Genomic DNA, 18,233 nt, shown 5'->3' with positions numbered 1-18,233 from the left:
ATATATATATATATATATATATAAAGTAAGATGATTGATAATTTATAATTAAAATATATATATTTAATATTTGGTTGCATAGCCTTTAGTGCGTTCAACAGCTTCCAATCGCTTTCTATAGTGGCACACATGTTTTTTGCAAAGATATGCAGGTATTTTGCTCCATTCTTCTTTGCAGAACTGTTCTAGTTGTTGTCGATAGGCATATATGGCCTAGAACTATTTTAATATTAAGTAAGATGATTGATAATTTATAATTAAAATTAAAAATCAGTTTCATAAGGAAGAACAAACAAAATCAATAAATTGTACGATCGTTTCGGAAACGATGTTTTTATTGTGATAGACATTTAGTCTTGGACAATAATTTTAACATATGGTTTTTCGAAACAGTCTCCTCATCAGCAAAAATATTTGGTGTTTTTTTTTCTAAAGACACCAAAATAAACCTAGCATTTTTAAGTAAGACAGATGTATCTTTTAATGGTTCGCGTGTTAATGGATCATGCAATTTATTGATTTTGTTTTGCTCTTCCTTATAAAACCGATTTTTAATTTTTAATTATAAATTATCAATCATCTTACTCAATATTAAAATAGCTATCTACATTACAACGAGTACTGTTTTCGTTTCTTTTATTTTAATTGTATTATTGAATGTACTAATACATTAAAATATACTCTGCTCTTTAGACTCTTGTTCTAATCCCCTAAGTATATATATATATATATATATATATATATATATATATATATACACGTTTTATTTTTTTATTACCGCATTTTTCTGTTTAATTACATTACTGTTTCAGCTACACGACCGTTTTTAGGTCGTCAGGTAGCTTCCTAAGACTTTTACAGAAACTAAACAGAAAAATATGATAATAAAAAATAAAACGCATATTTGCTCTACAACAGTATTGAACACTTTCTTCAGGTTTTTATTAATTACCATTTCTACTATATATATATATATATATATATATATATATATATATATATATATATATAGTAATTTATAAAATATATATGGCGATTAAGCTACACTGAATATTCTGTGTTTCATCCAACTATAGGGTTCATCAGGCTTATGCATAAGCCTGATGAATCCTATAGTTGGATGAAACGCAGAATATTCAGTGTAGCTTAATCGCCATATATATTTTATAAATTACTAACTAGCTCTACCTACGTATTGAGCACTTTTGAAGTAAATACTTTAAGTTTACGCATAAATCTATACTTTCGTATATTAAATTTATGTGAATAAATGAAGTAGTTATATATATATATATATATATATATATATATATATATATATATATATATATATATTGAATGTTGGACTTCCAATTTGTTGACTGTCATGGCTCTTGTGGGCTGCGACCTTGTTTGGCTGTGGAATTTATTATATATAATCTCTCATATTCCAAAAATCCTATCATTAATTGCTCGCTAGGTTAGCATTGCTGGATGGCATCGTTCTTTTGAGTTGAAACTCCTACTTGTGAGACATCGACTTGAAGTTGGTTGGATGACCGCGTCCATTGTCTAGACGAAATAGGTTCATTTCACAGTCGGATTTCGGCACAGTTTGCTTGATCTGTGTTAATTAATAGAATTTCTTGTGTGCTGGGTGTTTGCTCGGTTGGCAGAGTGCTTGCCTAGCATGCTAGAGGCTCGGGTTTCGAATCCTGAGTTCGGATGTGTCTAACTGATAAGCCCAAATGAGGGCGAAACTCGAGTCTTGGACATCCGGTTCGTTGACTGTCATGGCTATTGTGGGCTGCGACGGTATTTGGCTGTGGGATTTATTATATATAATCTCTCACATTCTGAACATTATATATATATATATATATATATATATATATATATATATATATATATATATATTACTATTTTATGTATCTACATAAAATTTTCTGTATCTAATTTCAGCATTTACTTCAACAGTGCTCTATGTGTGAGTAGAGCTAGGTAGTAAGTATTAAAAATATACATAGCAATTAACCTACACAGAATTTCCACGTTTCATTCTCGTGAGGATTTGTCAGGCTATTATATGGAATTGATGTTTATTGTGTTTATATATATTTCCGTGGTACGAGATTTGAGATATACAGTGCCACGCAAAAGTATTGGATACATTACATTTTTCGTCATAACTTTAATTAGGGTTCAAGATTTTATCTAAAATTTGGTCAGTATATTCCTATTACTATTCTAAATTATATTTGGGGTAGTAATTACAAAAATAAAGTTTAGAAAGTTTATATTAAAGGAAAAATATAAATCAACTAACGCAAAAGTATTGGATACGTTGATTTAATATTTGGTTTCGTAGCCTTTATTGCGTTCAACAGCTTCCAATCGCTTTCTAAAGTTGCACACGTTTTTTTGCAAAGATATGCAGGTATTTTGCGCCATTCTTCTTTGCAGAACTGTTCTAGTTGTTGAATATTTTGTGGAATCCTCTTGTGAACATTGATCTTCAAAATTTTCCACAAATTTTCAAATGGGTTGAGGTCTGGAGACTGACTGTGCCAAATAAGAATGTCAATTCCGTTATTTCTAAGCCATTCTTTTGTTAGTTTGGCAGTATGCTTGGGATCATTGTCCTGCTGAAATGCAAAATTGCTATTATGTCCCAACAAACTAATGGATTTCTGGAGGTTTTCTCTCTAAAATCTCCCTGTACATACATCCATTCATTCTACCATTGATGATTTTTAGTTCACCAATACCTTTGGATGAAAAACACCCCCATACTATAATCGAACAACCGCCAAACTTTACCGTAGGAATGGTATTCTTTTTGTTATAGGCGGTGCCATTTTTACGGCATACATGTGTTGCTGTGTTTCTTCCAAAGTTTCGTCCTACCAGATTACCTTGTTCCAAAATTCTTGGGGTTGTTCCCCATATGTTTTAACATAATTCAAACGTGATCTGACATGTTTAAGCTTTAATAATGGAACTTTTCTTGGGTACCTTGACACAAAACCTGAACGATTTAGAACTCTACTGATTGTATCCTTGCTCACATTAATCCAAGCTCCTCTGAGGTCGGTTTGAATTTCACCACGAGTAAGAAAAGTTTTTTTTGTACCTTTCTACTTACCCACCTTGATTTTTTTCGTTTAATTTTCTTGGCCGACCACATCTTGGAAGATTTGCAACAGCTTCACCAGGGATTTTAAACTTTCTAATAAAGTTTCCAACTGTACTAAGAGGTAGATTAAGTTACCTTGATATTATTCGATACCCTTTTCCTTCTTTGTGCCTATCAATGATTTTTGACGAATGTCTATTGACAACTCTTTAGTTTTAGGCATTTTTATAAATGAACTGGTTGACTTTGAAGGAGTGAGCCCAAACTGGAAGAATTTTATAAAATTATTTTAATATAAAGCTCTCTGATTGGTCAGTGATAACTCGTTTGCATTATTTCAACACGCTAAGCAAAAGTCATTTAAATTTATTTCAGAAAAATAATTTTTTAAAAGTGTATCCAATACTTTTGCATTTGTTAATTCATATTTTACCTTAAATATAAACTTTCTAAACTTTGAGTTTGTAATTACTACTCCAAATATAATTTAGGATAGTAATAGGAATATATTAAACAAATTTGTAAGAGCATATCTTGATAGTCACCTGCGAAACAGAAAGGTAGGACGAAGAGAAAATATCGAGTACTATCCACGCTCACAAGATTTGACCACGTCCCCATGGATTTTTCTTTTCTTTGGGGGGGGCGCATGTTAAACACAGGGTTCACACCACAAAACGAGCTACAATGAATGAGTTGAAAGCAACCATTGAAAGAAGATCTGTCAACGTACCAATTGGACTGATTAGGAACGTTTTTGATTCAATCTTTGAACGTTGTTAGCTGTTCATGGACAACAATGGCCAACAATTTGAAAACTTTCGATAATTAGCAGGTTTCTATATTTGCTCACATCATTTTGATGTATGAAACTTTTCTTTCTTATAATAAATGTTGGTTTTATGGTCATTTAAAGAGTGTATACATTTTATTGGGTCACCTTATATATATATATATATATATATATATATATATATATATATATATATATATATATATAAAACATAAGCATAAATAAAAACTGTAAACTGGAAATTTACATGCAAAGATTTATTTTTCGACAGAATACCTCCAATAGAGAAAGGCAATAAAATATCCTTATTCCGCAGAGTTTCAAAGAATGTAAAATTCTTTTCTTCAGAGGATAGAATATAATGTGTGTGTGTGTGTGTGTGTGTGTGTGTTACTTTGTAAGTGTGAGTATACACGAGTTGACATGCCAACAGGCTCGAAGCCCAATGCAGGGGCACCGGGTCACTGGTCTGTGGATTTCTGCTCAACTGGTTAACTGAAGAAAAATCTATCTTTTTAAGGAAACTAAAAGACTCTTTTCTATGAACGAGGTCCGCTGTCAGAAATTCTAACAGATAATGACACTGCCTTTCAGAGCAGCTTGTTTAAAGCCTTCATGGACGAATGGAGAATCAGACTTCGATTTCGTTGTACATATGTTGCCTCTGTTAACAACATCATCGAGCAATGTTATAGAAGTGTCAAAAGGATTGCAGCCAGAAAACAGTGTACCATACTGGAGGCAGTATATTGGTACGACATTACACCGAAGGATGACTTGTCCTCTGCTACAGCACCTGCCAATATGGTCTATTGGTACTACATACGGCTTAAAGGAATTGACACGGCTTCAGAAAGTGGAAGTGAGAGATTTGTGACTATTAATGAGATGCTGGGTATTATAAATATTTATCCATGGTGTTTTTTTTTTATGTATTGGATATGACATTGAATTATATCCAATTGTGAAGTTCCAATTAAGGATATTTGGAGAGTCACCTCTTAATAGCCATTACACCCTGAAGTGATCGTGCCTGTCATATATCGATTAAACCGAATCTATCGCTTAGATACAATTTATTTACAAAATATATGCTTATAAATTAAATTAATAAAGAAATTGTTTCTTTAAAAATTATATAAAATTAATCTTCGTGAGGCCCCAATTTAGAGGGTTAGCGCTTAGTGGTCATTACCCTAAGGTTTACAGACCAGAGGTGATTGTAATTATTCTATTTAGCTAATAATAGGTACGTGCAAAATGAATCTTTTGACCTCTCCCTTTATTTAAAAATTCACCAAACATCAGGAAATTAACCAATTTTAATTAAATTTTCAGTATTTATCAAATAATGATCACGAAATATATTGAACCCATTATTTTTATTTGCATCTTAGTGGAAATGTATTATTTGCAAAAAGCATCTTTACTACAGTAGTAAAAGAAATGCATTTATTTTCGCTTTGGATTATTAGGATTATTCCGACTACTGTTCTAATCTTGAATGTTATTCTCACAATGTTTCAGTCGATGTAACCTCCGTCCTTCTTCAGGTATATCTTGTCGAACTCAGGAATCTATCTGTCAAACTCAGCAAGGACCTGTGGCGTAACGGATGCAATACTAGGTTCTTAGTGATCCTCTTTTAGAGGTTGAAGGTTCAATCCTCAGTATACTAAGAATGCAACTGCGAATTACTTAAGACTTCTTTTCGAGCACAAGAACATGCTATCTCTATGGATGAAATAACGGATTCCGTTTGACATTCCATGCGAATTCCTAAGTTCAACAGAAAGATTCACGTATTCAACAAGGTACACCTAAAAAGTTAGAAGGTTACATCGGCAAAAATGTTGTGAGAATGCCACACTCAAGATGAGAGCAGTAGTCCGAATAATTCAAATAATACAAATTATCAATCCTCATCATAAATTGTAATAATAAAAAGGAAAAAAATTTTTACAGGAACATTACGAAAAAAGCCCCTAAAGTCCATATTAATGAATTCGATATAACTCGAAGAAAAATTACTTTATCGAGCTATCGATATTATCATTAAATTAAGTATTGTTTATTTAATATTTTCACACACAAAAATATTTCTACTCTTTTTTTTAGATCACATGTTTTGCATAATGTTTATATGTAAGATTCTAATATTTTCCTTGCTTGAATGAACTTTCAGCATAACATAATTTTTTTATATAATCTTGAAAAATAAAAAAAAATTGATTTAAAAGCAAAAACACAGAAAAATAATTCAATTAAAAATGGTAAAAATTGTACAAACGTTCACGATAGGAATGTACAGATACGTGGCTGGAGCAAAAAGAAAACCAACACCTCCAACTACTTGACATTATTTTGACTTTCTGACATTTTGCGCTTCTGTAGACGAGTTTGTATGTTTTTGTTTGTGCAAACCCAGAATGTCTCGTTTTGAGTGGGGGGGGGGACTAATTAAGCTATTTTTTGTACAAACAACATTTTTTTAAAAATTTAATTCAATATCTTAGGGCTTTACTAATTATCCTTGAAATAGACCCAGAAAACTAATATTTATCTTTCAAGGGATTTTTACAATGAATTTATTTAACTTTAAAATTTAGCTGAACTTGTTAGTTTCCAAATGTTGTTGTACAAATATTTTTTTTCCTTTTGGAAATTATCTTTAGGCTTTAATATTTTAAATACAATTAAAAAGAAGTGAGAAACCTACAAAAAATTATGATAAACCGGCTTTTTTTATTTTTTTTTATTTTATTATTATTTTTTTAATTTTATTTTTATTTTATTTTATTTTTTAATTTAATTCAATATTTGAGGACTTGAATTTACTCATTGTCTTTGAAATAGACGCAGAAAACTAATATTTATCTTTCAAAGGATTTTTACAATGAATTTAACTTCAAAATTTAGCTGAATTTGTCAGCTTCCGAATGTTGCTGTGAAATCATTTTTCTTAAATTGTTTTTTTTTTTACGTGTACAAATATTTTTTTATTCTTTTTGGAAATTAACTTTATGCTTTAATCTTTCAAATACAATCAAAATGTAGTCAGAAACCTAATTAAATAGTTAAATCAAAAATTGGTAAAAATTATACAAACATTCATGATAGGAATGTACGCATGCACGGCTGGGGAAGGGGAATAAAACCCGCACTCCCTACCTCCCTCAATTCCTTTTGCTTAACCGAAGCTAGAATCTCTCCCTTTTGGGGCTAATTAAGCTATTTTTTGTACAAAGGTTTTTTAAAATTTAATTTAATTTAATTTTTTTTATTTAATTCAATATTTTATGACTTGACTTTACTCGTTGTCTTTGAAATAGACCCAGAAAACTAATATTTATCTTTCAAAGGATTTTTACAATGAATTTATTTAACTTTAATTTAGCTGAATTTGTCAGCTTCCGAATGTTGTTGTGAAATCATTTTTCCTTATAAGTTTCTTTTTTTCACTTTTTCACGTGCACAAATATTTTTTTATTCTTTTTGGAAATTAACTTTATGCTTTAATCTTTCAAATACAATCCAAAAGTAGTCAGAAACCTACAAAAAAATTATAATAAATCGGCTTTCAAAATTATATCTCCCTATCTTTTTTCCGTCATTATTGCCCGTACCTAACTAATACCTAATACCCTGACAGGTTATATTAGTAATGGTCAGAGTGGACCTGGTTTGAAAGTTAGTTTCAATAAAGTTGTATGACTTTTTCCGCCGATGGTTTTTCTAATTGACTTAAACAATCTGTTGCCCATGTTCGTTTCCGTAACACACCTTCTTCCAACTCAACCACCTGTTCCTTCCACAGCACCTTTCATCCGCCTGGTGTTGTCTTATTTGCATATAAAAGAGGAGAATCTACGTTACTCATGCGTAATTGTTAAGCACAAAAGCAACTGTGAGTCGCCATTTTTTCTTTTCCAGTGACCGAACCACACACACACACACACACACACACACACACACACACACACACACACACACTAGTTAGGTAAGTTACGATTTTTCCTACTGTAGACTGTGAACTAAGCCAACTAAGAAACGACTTCATGCTCTCCAGACCTCTGATTTGGAATCTCACTACCTGATGCAAATTATACCCGGACATAATTTATTTCAAACAGTAGATGGGACTCTCATCTATACTGTCACAAAGGATCAGGGTGGATCATTGACTAAGACAACTAAGGAATGAATGTACACTACCCTGGCACTTAAATTATTGCTCCATTGTTTTCACGTTATACTTCTCTGTTGGATTACGTTTTAAGTCTCAACTAAAATATATTAAGTCAAACTTGATAACAAATATAAAGTAATCATTGAAATTGGTAACTCAGGCGTTTATTAAATTCAAACAATCAAAATGAAAAATGTTTGAGAATTTCTTCTGACAATTTTTTTAACTTACCCGAAGATAATTAGATGAACAGTTAGAGCCAAAAGCCAATTGAAAGTCATTGAATTTCAAAACAATATAATGCGACCTTTTCGGCACAATCCGCCAACTACAATAAAAATTCTGTGGATAATTATGTGGGTAATTTGGCGATTCAATTGAACCTTCAACCATTTCGTAGACTCCACCACAACCTAAAATTGCAAGATAAAAAAGAAATAAAATCTTTTATAAAATATATGTATCAATTGATGGCTGATTATTAAAGTTAGGAATCAAATAAAACATACCTTCTTTGTTTTAAGTAGTATTCACACTGTGGAAGTCAAACCGATGTCAACAAAAAAAGAAAATTAACGCATAAACATGTTTTTTTTTTCTGTTTAACACACTGGCAGAAGAAACGTCTGCCTTTGTTTACTTTTCGACACATAGAAGAAGAAAAACATCAGTTCACTCGTTTGTATACAAATCAACGGGAAGTAACTCTAAGTTACTCAAACTGTCTGTGTCAATGAAAAGTACAGGTCATCAAAGCATAAAGCAAGGGAACTAAAGACCAAGAGAGACAACTCTTACAATTTTCACAGTATTAAAACCTATTGATATTTTCCAACATCAATACTAAATGCAATATTAGATAACATTTGTTATACTAACAAGAAACATTATTTTGCTGACAAAAATGCCGGCCATAGTAATTACAATTTGCTACTGATAACAACGATGGCTTCCTCTCCCCTAAAATATAAGATAATTAGATGATCATATATATGGGAGATGCACGGTTTTAAGTTCTTGTTTCTTTACAATGAACATTTGCTTCTGATAACCAGGAGGCTCTCTCACGAAAATATTACATATACGTGTATTTTAGTTACATTTTTACCATCAACATTTGCTGCTGACAACAAAGACGGCCTTCCTGGGAAATTATTAAATAATTATATATATTAGGTAGATAGGCAAGGTTTACTTCTTTTTTGTTTAACGCCAGCAACTGCTCTTAACAATATAGATGGTTTCTCCCTGGAAAATACAGACGATTTTTTTTATTAGTAAAGTATGGTTTTTAGTTCTTTTTTTTTTATCATCAACATTTGCTGCTGAGAACAACGATAGTTTTCCTCAGAAAATATTAGATGATTTTTTTTGTATTAGACATGTTTTTTTGTTTATCATCCATAAAGATAGCAATTAATTCACAAGTTATAATCAAGTCATAAGTCAAAATTAATTCATGAGTTAAAATTAATTCATAAGTTAAAATCAATTCATAAGTTAAAATTAATTCATGAGTTAAAATCAATTCATAGGTTAAAATTAATTCATAAGTTAAAATTAATTCAAAAGTTAAAATTAATTCACAAGGTCTAATCAATCCATAAGTTAAAATTAATTCATAAGTTAAATTAATTCATGAGTTAAAATTAATTCATAAGTTAAAATTAATTCATATGTTAAATTAATTCATAAGTTAAAATTAATTCATATGTTAAATTAATTCATGAGTTAAAATTAATTCATAAGTTAAAATTAATTCACAAGTTAAAATTAATTCATATGTTAAATTAATTCATAAGTTAAAATTAATTTACAATTTATAATCAATTCATGAGTTAAAATTAATTCATAAGTTAAAATCAATTCATAAGGTAAAATTAATTCATAAGTTAAAATTAATTCACAAGTTAAAATTAATTCATAAGTTAAAATTAATTCATAAGTTAAAATTAATTCATAAGTTAAAATAAAACAGAAATAAAAGGCATAACAGAAGAAGGGACGCACGGGTGCAAATGCATACCAAATGTGAAATGACGTCACTGTTAAGAAAAAACTTTAAAAAGAAGAGAGAGCACGTTAGAGAGGACAATGACGTGAGAGACGTCACAGCAATAACGAGAAGTCACGCGTGGCAGGAGAATGAGGAAATAAATGTTTTGTTGCGAAAAAGAGAGTTCGAGTTATTCTTTTCTTGGTCTCCTTTGCAACGATACAACGTCTGAGCTCTATGTGCAACGTTACCAGTTGTTCAATAAAAATATAGTTTCTTTTTAATAAAGAATGTTATATATTTTTACATACAGAAGAAAAAAATCGACAAACTCTATTATTATTAATATTACTTTGCACAGATTTAAAAGAATCTAGCCTGCAAAGCCAACGGTGGCTTTGTTGATTGGGTTCGAATCTCCTGACCAGCAGTAATTATCACTTTCTATACTGATTATTGCAGAAGCATGAAATACCTGTGTTTATAGGCATAAAGTTGTTAATATTTACTTTGATATATATATATATATATATATATATATATATATATATATAGATAGATAGATAGATAGATAGATAGATAGATACATACATACATACACACACACATATATATATACATATATATATATATATATATATAGAGAGAGAGAGAGAGAGAGAGAGAGGGAGGGAGAGAGAGAGAGAGAGAGAGAGAGAGATACAGGGTGACCCAAAATAAACAGAGGACATGCAATTGTTTTTCTGAGCATTTTACAGTTAACGGAGAAAAAAGGCCAAAGACCCTAGTATTTTGATGTGATGTTTTGAATATAATAAACTAGTTATGACCAAAGTTTCATTTCATTCGGACAAAACACTAAGAAACGGAGCCTAATTAGAGTTGGAGCCCGTTTTGGGGGGTCACCCTGTATATATATATATATATATATATATATATATATATATATATATATATATATATATATATATATATATATATATATATATTATCGGATACACTAATACAAATAATAAAACTTATCACCGATACAACCAATTTCCAGTTCAATAATTCCTACTCCAGACAAAAATTTGGACTCCCGATGGGTAACCCCCTTTAGTGGTGTACTAGCTTGCTTATTTCTAAAACTCCTTGAGACCAACTCTTTCAAATTCAGACTACCTAAAAACTCCACATAATTCAGATACATAGGCGATATCCTTATTTTTCTCCCCATAATCGCACAAATAGAACAACTTAGAAATAAATTAAATTCAGTAGAACCATCCATAAAATTTACACACGAAACCGATCAAGACAACTCCCTAGCTTTTCTATATATACTCCTCACCAGATCATAAAACGATCTGAGTTTCAAAGTACATAGAAAGACAAAACACAAAAACGATTATATTCACTACTACTCGCACCACAATGATAAAATAAAGACTGGCACGATCATTGTTTTTTCTTGCGTGCCTTTAGAATATGCAGCCCCCAATATCTTGATGATGAAATTCAATACACTACGAATGTTTTAAAAATATTACAGTACCCGTCCTATTTCATTTCTTACGCAAAGAAAAAAGCTACGAAAATACACTATAATATAAACAGAGAAAAATAAAGCAAATACCTCCCTATTAAACAGACATCTTTTCATTCCCACTCACACTAAAAATACAAAAATCTACGACACTCTTAATAGACTTGGTTTTCACTTGATACAAACAACTTTCACAACATTAAAAACTACCAAGCACTCTCCCAAAACCCTCACATCCAACGCCGGTATATATTCCATCCCATGTAACGATTTCCAACAAGCATACATAGGAGAGACACAGCGAAAATTGAAACTAAGACTTTACGAACACAGAAGAGATATAAGGAATGGAAACGCCCTAAATGCATTCTTTTGCCATTGTGCAGAACACGATTATTCATTTAATTTAGATCATGCGAAAATTATAAAATACGTGATAGATAGAGCCAAAAGACTTTTAGAGTCAGCACTAATATTAAACACTAATACTATTACGCAAGGAAACGAGTTCTACCATTTAGCCCCTAGTACAGTAAAAATAATAATCAAAGAACCAAATATAAAGATATATCCTGGTTAATTCATACTATTATCCCAAAGAGTTTTTTCTTGAATAATTTAAACAAAATGAATAAGATTATAGAGGAAAAAATGTACATAGGTATTTAAATAACGTATTTTTAAAAGTGCATATATATATAGACATTTGAACAAGCCAACCTTCCCATCAACACGCATTTGTAGTTTCCTTCTTGATATGGGTAGGATTCTAACACTGTTTCCTTTTCAACTACGTATGGTCTATGATCTTTTTCTTCTACATTTTCCTTTTAATATCCTGAAGATGTCCTCTGCAATAAGGGACGAAACGTTGATCACCATTTTATAAATTAATTCCGTTTTTCTCTTTTCAAAAAAACATAAAGCTCCCCTCTTTGGTAGAGCACTCTTGTAAATTATCTTACTCGCTGCTTAATTTAGCTGAAATAATGCGAAGCTCGCGATTTGTTTACAAACAAACGTTTGAGCCCTCTACGAGTAGCGGACGAATGTTTATTTAAATAATCGTTCGGATAGGTTAATTTCGGCCACCGATTCCGTAGTCATGTGGGTAGGACTGCCGACTGTCATCACGACGGTTCTAGGTTCGATCCTCGGCTTGGGAGAGGTGTTAGTCTAGCGGCACTGATGAGTTGTGATACAACGAAACAGGTCTGTATGTCGATGACTAAAATATATTTTATATATATATATATATATACATATATATATATACATATATATATATATATATATATATATATATTATAGATATATTATATATATACTATGGATATATTATATATATTATAGATATATTATATATATATATATACTATAGATATATTATATGCATATACTATATATATATTATATGTATACTATAGATATATTATATGCATATACTATATATATTATATGTATATACTATATATATATATTATATATATTATATATATAATATATATTATATATATTATAATATATATTATACATATATATTATATATATTATACATTATATATCATATATATAGTATATATATAGTATATATATATTATATATTATATATATAATGTATATATAGTGCATATATATTATATATATATTATATATGTATATATATTATCTGTATATTATTTATATGATATATATTATATATTATATATATTATATATTATATATATGTTATATATATATATTATGTGTATATTATATATATTTTATATTATATATATATATATATATTATTAAATAAACACGCATAAATATAGGAATAAAATTATATAAAATTATATGATAATTGGAAAAAAAACAAATAGGCAACAAAGGGAAAATTAAAACAAAAATAAATAATTAATAAATGAAAAATAAAAATACGAAAGTACGGGTTAAAACGGAAAACTATCTTTACATGACACCAAAAGATGGAGGAAGTGAGGAAGCAGGGCTTTGGAAATCCTTTTACCCGAATATGATGTCCAGCATGTTAAAAATATACCTTTTGTTGGAACAATCTAATGGATAAACATCCGAAGAAGTTGGTTGGAACGGGATATTTTTATGGAAACATAAATACTAAAATTGGCAACCCATCAATGAAACAGCTGTAATTGAAGACATCCAGGAAATAAACGAAGGTTATGAAAAAGAAAATGTGAGTCTTTGAATTTTCAACAAAATTTTGCACTATATTATATATATATTATATATACATATATATATATTATTTGTATATATATTATATATACTATACATTATATATATGTATATTATATATTATGTATATTATATATCATATATATATTATATATGTATATTATATAAATTATATATATTATATATTATATATTATATTTATATTATATATGTATATTATATAAATTATATATTATATATATTATGCTTGTATATTATATTTATTATGTATATATTATATATATATAATATATATTATATATATATATATATATATATATTATATATTATATATTATATATATATATATATATATTACCAGCAAAACTACCCGTCGTTGACTGGGTTCAAAAACAGCCTACAGAAAATGGACTGTAATTGATGAAAGTATGATAGGTTATGAAAAGGAGAGGGTTGTAAAGAGGTAGGTTTTGACACACAAAAATTTTACCCTAAGCAAAATATAATGAAAGTAAAAATAATTTCGCGAAAGTATATTTTTTAATATCAACTTTGTTCCCATTCGTAGCCAAGAGTGACCAACAAAATTATGTTTCCTTACAAAGAGAAAATGTTATATATATATATATATATATATATATATATATATATATATATATATATATATATATATATATATATATATATATATATAATATAAATATACAAGAAATAAATGTTACCATAGTCAATAAAAGTTAGTTTTCTGGTAGAAAAGTTCATTGGTCTGTATTTTAAGTAGTTTGTAAAAAAATTTTTTTTATTCACGAACAAAAAACATCAAAATGGCAGCGATTTTGAAATAGAGAGCCCCGTTTTCAATTTGAAGGAGGGGAACCTGAGCATTCTGTGTTAACAATTTAAGAGAGTTCCGTAAACGTAAGGAATATTTATAAACATATTTTAATGTTTTCCGTTATTTTGTGCTTGAGGAATATTCGATTATGGCATGTGTAGTTTATGTGAAAGTCATTTAAGTAGTTATCGCCTCAAATTTTTGTCTTAATTTCGGTTCGCTGGAATTATATCAAGTAAAGAGCATTAAAAACTGTTTCAAAACAAAACAAAAACATGAACTGAACTTTTATTGACTATGGTAACATTTATTTCTTCTATATTCATTTTTCTGGTAGTCGTTTGATTATTTAATATTGATTGATTTATATTTATATACACTTCAGGTTTACAGTATTTTACAATCTGTAATTATTTCTTAAATTTTCTATAATATATTATATATATATATTATACATATTATATAACTATGTATATATTATATATATATATAATATATATATTGTATATATCATACATATATTATATATATATATATTTATATATAATATGTAATACATCCTGTATATATAATATATATAATATATATATAATATGTATTATATTTTGTATATATTGTATATCATATATTATATATATTATGTATATATAATATATATTATATATATATATTATGGATATATAATATATATTATATATATATTATATATAAACCTATATATTGTATATATTATATACACTATATATATTACATATATTATATAAATATTATATGTAAACATATATATTATATATATTATATATATAGTATATATATTATACATGTATATTATATATATCATATATTAAACATGTCGATTTAACGTATATTATGTATATTATATATATAGACCATACATACGTATTATATATATCATATATATATTATACATATTCTATATATATTATATATATTATACATATGATATACGTATATTATATATACTATATATATTTTTTGTAATATATAATATATATATTATATATATATAATATATATATATCGTATATATATTTATAGATATATTATATAGGTAGTATATATATTATATATTATATATATATTATATAATATATATAATATATATATTATATATATATATTATATATTATATGTATATAAAATATAGTATATATAATATATAAAATTATGTATAGGATACATATTATATATATTATTTATATGATATATATATAAATATATGTATATATATTATATAATATATATATTATATATGTTATATGATATATAATATATATATATTATACATTATATATTATATATCATATATTATATATATTATATATATTATATATTATATATATTATATATTATATATATTATATTTATTATTTACATTATGTATATTAAATATACATTATATATATTATATATATTATGTATATTACATATATTGTATATAATATATATGCATTATATATATTATATATATTATATGTTTTATATATATGTTATATATGTTATATATATTATATATCCAATATATATTATATACCAAGTATATATACATTATATATAATATATGTTATATATGTATAATATAATTCGTATATGTATTATATATTTATTGTCTTTATTGTTATATGCACATTATATATACAATCTACATTATATATATGTCATATATATATAGTATATATAAATGCATATCATATATATATTACATATATCATATACATAAATTATATACATATAGAATGAGCACCCACATTCTGGCTACCTGAGAGAGGGGCATTGTTCTGTGTTTCTTTGCTAAAATCTTGTGTTTGATTTCTTTTGCTTGGTAATAACCCCTGAACTCTGGGACTATTTTCCATTTCACATCCGTAGCCGTCGTTTACGCTACCCGCGAGCATAAACGAAGGCTGTTTTGCCAATAAACATGAGAAAAAATCCTTCCTCTCTCAGGTGGCTTGAAAATGGGTGTTCATTTTAAGTTCAATTTACATGGAAAATGGATCACCCGCTTTTCGAAAAAGTAATTTCTTCATATCATAGGAACTATTTTTTTGCAACAGAAACGATTTGTAGATTCGTTTTTAGCACACCGAAATCTAAAAAAATATATTTTTGTTATATACGAACGTGAGGCGCACGGACCTTAATGGAAAATTTGATAAAAAGTCCGGGGGAAAATAGTTTTCAATAAAAACAGCAAATGAATTCGATAGAAAAAAATGGACGCTTTTTTTTTTTTTTTTTTTCATTTTTCTGTTTCTTTGCTTGGATGCTCATTTTAAGTTAAATTTACATGGAAAAGTGATCACCCGCTTTTCGACAAAGTAATTTCTTCATATAATGAAAACTATTTTGTTACTCCTTGGGCGTTGAGTTCCATGGCACCCGCAGAATTATTTAATGGTCGTCCCTCCCCCCCTTAAACAAGGCTAACGCATTCGCACGTAACATTTTTCATTGATTTAATCACGTTGCCTTTCTCACTTTTACAAACATTATTTACGTTGGCTTTACTCTTTTCATAAATATTGATAATTTCTCACGTGTACATTCATTTATTTAGGTTGTCCAGAAAGTGGGTGCCCATTTTAAGCTAAATTTACATGGAAAAGTGATCACCCGCTTTTCGGAAAAGAAATTTCTACATATCATGAAAACTATTTTTGGTACTCCTTGGCGACTTATTTAATGGTCGTTCCTTAGTCCCCCCTCAGTCAAGGCTAACGCATGCGCACGTAATATTTTCGTTATTTATTACGTTGCCTTTGGCACTTTTACAAACATTACTTGCGTTGGCTTAACTCTTTTCATTAATAATAAAAAAAAAAGTAACTAAACCATTTATTGATAATTTGTCACGTGTACAAAGATTTATTCATTTATTTATTTACGTTGGCTTAACTATTTTCATGAATAAAGAAAGTTTTACTCTTTAAGAATAATAAAAGGAAAAAGTAAATTAACATTTAATTTCTCACGTACTTACGTTGGCTTAACTCTTTTCATGAATTATTAAAAAAAAAAAGTAACTAAACCGTTTATTGCTAATTTCTCACTGACATTTTTTATTTACATGAGCGGATAAGTCTACTGGTCGCCATGGAACTCAACACCCACCCAAAAAAGTATTTTGCTATATACGAACGGGAGACGGGCCTTAATGGAAAACTTTATCAAAATTCCGAGATGCTATTTTTTTTTTCAATAACATAAAAAATTAAGAACTAGACAAATTTATTCTAGCGAGGAAAGCTTTAAGCCAAAAAGAAAAAAAAATGGATTCTTGGAAATCGAGATATCGTTAGACTGCCTTGTCAAAAAACCTTTTAGCCAATAAATAAGAAAATAAATGCCCCTACCTCAGATGGCCAGAAAGTGGGTGTTCATTTTAAGTTAAATTTACATGGAAAAATGATCACCTACTTTTCGAAAAAGTAATTTTCATATCATGAAAACTATTTTTGGTACTCATTGGGTGTTGAGTTCCATGGCCTCCGCAAAATTATTTACTGGTCGTGCCCTTAGTCCCCTAAAAAAATAGGGAATGTTCCTTTGTACTT

At 28.2% G+C, this 18,233-nt stretch overlaps 1 protein-coding gene across 1 annotated transcript in view; it reads right to left on the bottom strand.

Moving 5' to 3' along the window:
* The window catches only part of LOC145258153 (cubilin-like), a 409,766-nt gene that overhangs the window by 191,864 nt on the left and 199,669 nt on the right, over positions 1–18,233 (bottom strand). Inside the window, exon 34 of the mRNA XM_080115944.1 lies at positions 8,329–8,510. Within this exon, the coding sequence (XP_079972070.1) occupies positions 8,329–8,510 (182 nt within the window). The remainder of the gene's footprint in view (positions 1–8,328; positions 8,511–18,233) is intronic.

The sequence above is a fragment of the Euprymna scolopes genome, chromosome 33 (assembly GCF_053919585.1).
Source record: "Euprymna scolopes isolate OS-2025 chromosome 33, ASM5391958v1, whole genome shotgun sequence".
NCBI classification, from domain to species: Eukaryota; Metazoa; Mollusca; class Cephalopoda; order Sepiida; family Sepiolidae; genus Euprymna; species Euprymna scolopes.
The sequence above is the reverse complement of the archived record's forward strand: the minus strand, read 5'-3'. Positions and strand labels throughout refer to the sequence as shown.